This window comes from Myotis nattereri (genome assembly GCF_964212035.1).
Source record: "Myotis nattereri genome assembly, chromosome: 2".
Taxonomy (NCBI): domain Eukaryota; kingdom Metazoa; phylum Chordata; class Mammalia; order Chiroptera; family Vespertilionidae; genus Myotis; species Myotis nattereri.
This window is the reverse complement of record NC_138076.1, coordinates 162,877,565-162,883,074: the sequence shown is the minus strand read 5'-3', so window position 1 is coordinate 162,883,074 and position 5,510 is coordinate 162,877,565. Positions and strand designations below refer to the sequence as shown.

The 5,510-nt window shown below is 53.7% G+C and overlaps 1 protein-coding gene across 1 annotated transcript; it reads left to right on the top strand.

The window, feature by feature from the left end:
* Positions 1-1,856: 1,856 nt before the first annotated feature.
* On the top strand, positions 1,857-3,943 carry HOXC8 (homeobox C8; the record flags this gene model as incomplete). Its single annotated transcript, XM_081115450.1, has 2 exons — positions 1,857-2,292; positions 3,651-3,943. The coding sequence occupies 2 exons, from the start codon at positions 1,857-1,859 to the stop codon at positions 3,941-3,943; spliced, it is 729 nt and encodes a 242-aa protein (XP_080971576.1).
* Between the last annotated feature and the right edge of the window lie 1,567 nt (positions 3,944-5,510).

Sequence of the window (5,510 nt, the reverse complement as noted above, 5' to 3'; positions counted from 1 at the left end):
TAACGCTGCGCGTGTATTTGTTAGGCATTGTTTTCCTCTGTGCCTGGGTGTGCATGTGTGTGCACAGTATCTGTGAAGTGACAGGGGTGCTTCAAGGCATGATAGTTTAGTGAGCGTGCATTTGATGTTTTTCAGGGTGGAAGGTAGCATATACAGTATCTGTATATCCCCAGTGTACCTCAGTGTTGCCCTGTGTGTAACAACCTCACACACTGTACGGGGAGAGGGCCAGAAAAATCATTCTTCCTCTTCTTCATTCGTATGCACACAGCACACATATCTACAGCTCTCTCACTTTCTCCCTTTTCTCTCTGTCTGTGTTCAGCCCACATAACTGCACGCACATATGGCCAGAGAAGGGTGCTGATGAACTAAGGTTCTTTTATTCATTAGAATTAACTTGCATGTACCCTGTCTTGGGGGTGGGAGGAACCGCCCAGAGAAAGTGTGGGTAAATATTTAAAGAGTGTCTGTTGACAGTTCTCATCCACATCCTGGCCTGGGCAGCCTGCCTGGGGAAATGGGGGGTGAGGTGAAGCCAAGGGATGTCCAGGGCGGGCTGGCATTTCTTATGATGGGGTCAGGGTATGTGGGGTCAGGGTATGTGGGGACAGGGTATGTGGGGTTAGGGTATGTGGGGTCAGGGTATGTGGGGACAGGGTATGTGGGGTTAGGGTATGTGGGGTCAGGGTATGTGGGGTTAGAGTATGTGGGGTCAGGGTATGTGGGGACAAGTGAGAGGCCTGCTCCAGTCTCCTCCAACCCTGATACAAGTAGCCTCCTGAGAAGAAGCATCCTGAACCAACCCAGCCAGAAGCCAGAGATCCACCAGCTGCCCTCTCCTCTGTCCCCACAAGCAGCTTTGTACTCAGAACCCCCAGCCAAGCTCCTGGCCATTGCCTGGGCTTCCTGCCTCAGGCAGGAGCTGGTGTCTGAAGGGGCAGTGTGGCTGGGCTGGGTATATGCAGCGACCCCACCTCTTCTGTACCCACAGCGGCAGCCAGAGAGCCTCAAGGACCCGGGAAGACAGGGCAGCCTCCCACCCAGGGGAGGGGCAAGAGGCATGGCGACGTCTGAAGCCTGGAGTGTTTGGGGATAGGATGTGCTTGTTCCTCTTCAAAGTCTCCAGACTTAAGGACCCCATAGGATTCCGCCTTTTGGTTCAGGGAACCTGCTCTCCCGTGCTGGCGTCCATCCCCTGGGGGCCTTATACCTGTTGAGGTAACCTGAGTTGACCTGCTGGCTCAGGTATCTCTCTCAGAGGGGAAGGGAAAGAGAAGAGGGGGGAGAGGCACCTTCAGATCTGACTGCGCACCTTGGAAAAACTGGCCCCAGCCATTAGCTTGGGCTGGCTCCCCCCCCCCCCCACACACACACATATACACCACACCCCCATCCCTCCCCCTTCCTCTCCTCCCTCCAGGTCCCCCCCAGCTCTGAACCCCTCAACCCCCCCACCATCCCTCCTCTCTCTCTCTCTCTCTCTCTCTCTCTCTCTCTCTCTCCTCTCTCGCCTGTCTTCATGTCGTGGATTGATGAACGCGAATCGCGTGTAAGCGCCGCCACCGCCGGGAGTCTGAGGAATTCGCCTGGGCTGTTAAAGCAAAGAGCTAAGTGAGGGAGCGCGAGCTCTACCTACCGACCGCGAAGAGAGCCGCCGCCGCGCCCGCCGCCGCCGCCCAGCCCGGGAGCTGCGTGAGCCGCCGGCCGCCCGGCGCCCCCACCCGCCCAGCCCGGCCCAGCCCCGGGGACCAGCCGGCCGGGGGTTCGCTCCCGGGGGAGGGGAGTTTCGGGGGTACCGGGCGGGGGAGTCTCGAGCCAGAGGGGAGGGGGCGGCGGGTTTTCATGTGCCCAGCATGAGCTCCTACTTCGTCAACCCCCTGTTCTCCAAATACAAAGGCGGCGAGTCCCTGGAACCGGCCTATTACGACTGCCGGTTCCCCCAGAGCGTGGGCAGGAGCCATGCGCTGGTGTACGGGCCCGGCGGCTCGGCGCCCGGCTTCCAGCACGCCTCGCACCACGTCCAGGACTTCTTCCACCACGGCACCTCGGGCATCTCCAACTCGGGCTACCAGCAGAACCCGTGCTCGCTGAGCTGCCACGGAGACGCCTCCAAATTCTATGGCTACGAGGCGCTCCCCAGACAGTCCCTTTATGGGGCTCAGCAAGAGGCGAGCGTGGTGCAATATCCCGACTGTAAATCCTCCGCCAACACTAACAGTAGCGAAGGACAAGGCCACTTAAATCAAAACTCGTCTCCCAGCCTCATGTTTCCATGGATGAGACCCCACGGTGAGAAGCCTTTTCTCTTTCCCCCTCGGTCTCCCGCGCTCCGGGGTCTCCCCCTCCCTTGCCTCCTTTTTGTCTGTCCTGGCTTTCCCTCCTGGCTTTGGGGTCTCCCCGGCCCCACCTAGGTGCCTGAGTGGGTTTCTGGAGGTTGGGAGGTTCAGCTGGGGGTGAGGCACGGGGCTTGCCTGGGGTATTGGGGGGACTGGGGTGAAGGGGAAAAGGTGGTGTCTGGGTGCAAAGGGTTAAAAATCGTTTTCTCACCTCTGTCTGTCTGTCTGTCCGTCTCTCCCTCTTACCATCTCTAAGATCAAAGTTGGTGAGGTGGCTGGGAAGGGGCCTGAGGACCCTGAGGTTATCAGCCTTTGGAGCAATCAGGGTCTCCATAAGGCACAGAGCCTTCGTCCAGGACAGTGGGCAGGCTTTCCTGGGGTGAAGGGAGACCCCTGTCTCCCTCCCCTGTCTGGGCCAGAGGGTGGTAAGACCCCAAGAACAGGTGCTCTGGCTCTCTGGGGGCACCCCCTGCCTTCTGTCAGAGAGCTGGCCTTGGGGCCACTACCCCAACTTCGCTGTACTTCCCTCCATTGCAGAGAAGAGAGGAAGCCAGAGAGGAGAGGAGAGTGCCCTCAAGGAGGGACCATACCGATTGGAGGGCTCTGAGGTCCTGGAGAGCCTAGCCAACCTCCCCCCAGTCAAAGGCTAGTTGAATCTCCTGGAGACCCTCAGAGTGACGCAGGTCATGTGCCCCTCAAAGGGTGGCCCCTCCTGGCCCAATTTCGAAGTAAAAGGGGAAGCGAGAAAGCGACAAGTTCCAGCGGGGATGGCCCGTGATTTATTTGCTGGTCTCCAGTTAGCAATCAGGCCAAGCAGTGATACATTCCAGGAGATCAATTATTTTCCTTCCTGGCAAAGCCTTAGTCAGAGAGATCTGATGAGGAGACAGTGAGCAAAGCCCCTCTTCTTTACCCCCAGACCTTTTTCCTTTTTGGGGGGAAACAGACTGTCCCCAGCCCTGCTCGCCAAATGCCACTCTGCACTTGTAAACAAAGCTGCAAGGGCCCTTTTCCTGGGACTGCAGGCCCGGGAGTACCCTGCAGGGACCCCCACCCCTGCCCCTGCCATCCCCCAGGTTCCAGACAGACCCCCTTCCAGCCCCCACCTCACCCACCTCCCAAGGTGAAGCAAACCAAAACAAGCTCCCAAACTTTCCTGCCCTTGCCTGCTCTCGCCCATCTGCCCTTGCCTGTTCTGCGGGAGGAAGGGGGACTGGGAGATCGGAAGGAGGACTTTAGGGGAGAAAGGATGGCAGGGGAAAGCTGAGCCCCCACCCAAACATAACAAGACTGGGGTTCTGTTCTGTCCAGCTCCCGGGCGGCGCAGCGGAAGGCAAACTTACAGCCGGTATCAGACCTTGGAACTAGAAAAGGAGTTTCTCTTTAATCCTTATTTGACACGAAAGCGCCGGATTGAAGTCTCTCACGCCCTGGGACTGACTGAGAGACAAGTGAAGATCTGGTTCCAAAACCGAAGGATGAAGTGGAAAAAGGAGAACAACAAGGATAAACTGCCCGGAGCCCGAGATGAGGAGAAGGTGGAGGAAGAAGGAAACGAGGAAGAGGAGAAAGAAGAGGAGGAAAAGGAAGAAAACAAGGACTAAGCAAAAAAGAGAGACCCCCCCCCCACCCCTTTAGCAACTCCCTTGAAGTTTCGTTTTATGGTAGCGGATAAATTGAGAAGTTTACGACTGTCATTTGCTTTTATAGAGAATAGAATGACACTCACAACTCTAACTACCTGTCAGATACTTGCAGTTCTGGTTTTATTACCTTTGGACTTCCCCCATCTCTATTTGTTGGGGGGCTGGAGGGGGGAGACTGAGACACAGCGGAAAGTTCGGAGCCTCTGTCTCAGTCGTTGCCCCGACACACACACACTTGCCCCTACCCCCACCCCTCAGAGACCAGCCAGGATTGTAAGGTCTGAGACCTGCCCTCTTTGCCCCCTCTCGCCCCTTCTTGCCACACTCCCACCTCCCTGCTCCTTTGGTATTTATTTTAGAGGGGAGCCCCCCTTAAAATGAAGAAGACTCATGGCTTTGTGTTTATGCTAGGATTAGACTATTAGGTTTACTTCTTTTCAAAGGAAAGAAGGAAGGAAGGAAAGGAAAAGGGGAAATGTTTAAAGAAATAAAAAGGTGATAGCAAGGAATATTCCTTCTCCCTTTCTGGGGCTCCCCTCCCCCCATTAGGAAGACCACCCCCAACCCCCACCCCCACCCTTTCCAGAGGGTAGACAGGAACCTGCAGTTGCTGAAAATCCTACCTAGTCATCCCATGGTCACTCAGGCCCATGCCTCCCTCCCCTTCGCTGTCTGATTTCTGTTGTTGGGCCTAGCTTCCTCTGAGCTGCATTAGTGTTAGTGCTCAGAAATCACCATAATCATGAAAACAATAATACTGATAATAATAATAATACTGATGATGATAATAATGCTGATATCTTTAACATACTACCTAAAGGGAACCTGCAATAATCTTGAAAAATAAAAAAGAGAAATTTTTAGAAATCCTAATATGGGAGAAAAAAAGAGAAAAATTTTAAAATGAAAAAAAAACAAACCTCCAACGTATTTTATCACTACCTATAGAAAGAAATCCTGCTTTGAGAGTATTCGTAATGCGGTTTTGTTGTCGTTTGTTGCTGCTTATTTCACTAAGAAAACCCAACAACTGAGACTGCCTAGCTCGCCGGTCCTGTGCGCTTTTATTGTGCTTCTAACCCCAGTAGAGTAGAACTAAATTGCACTGAATGTATAGTTAACTCTGTCTTGAATTCTCTGTTTATGCAATGTGCTCGAAAGGAAAAAAAAACGTTAAAAATATATCTATAATAATAATTTTTGGTCATTTGTCTTTACGTCCAGCTATGAATGTAGATTTTGTGTCCCGGCAGCCCTGTTCCTGGTCCAAGTACTTTGTATTGTATACGTGAGTCATAATAAAAATTTTAAAAAAGGAGAAAAATATGTGAATCTGGAATGACTTGTTTCTTTCTCCAAAACCCCCTCCCCATGACCTGCCCCTCTTCCCCTCCTCATCCTTTTTTCGTAACACTCTGGAAAAGATCTCCTCCACTGACCTGGCTTTGGGGTGTGGGGGGGTGGAGCTCATGTAGAGTTGAGAGGGCAAGCTGGGCTGGGAGGGCAGGTGAAAGGAGGGAGATGA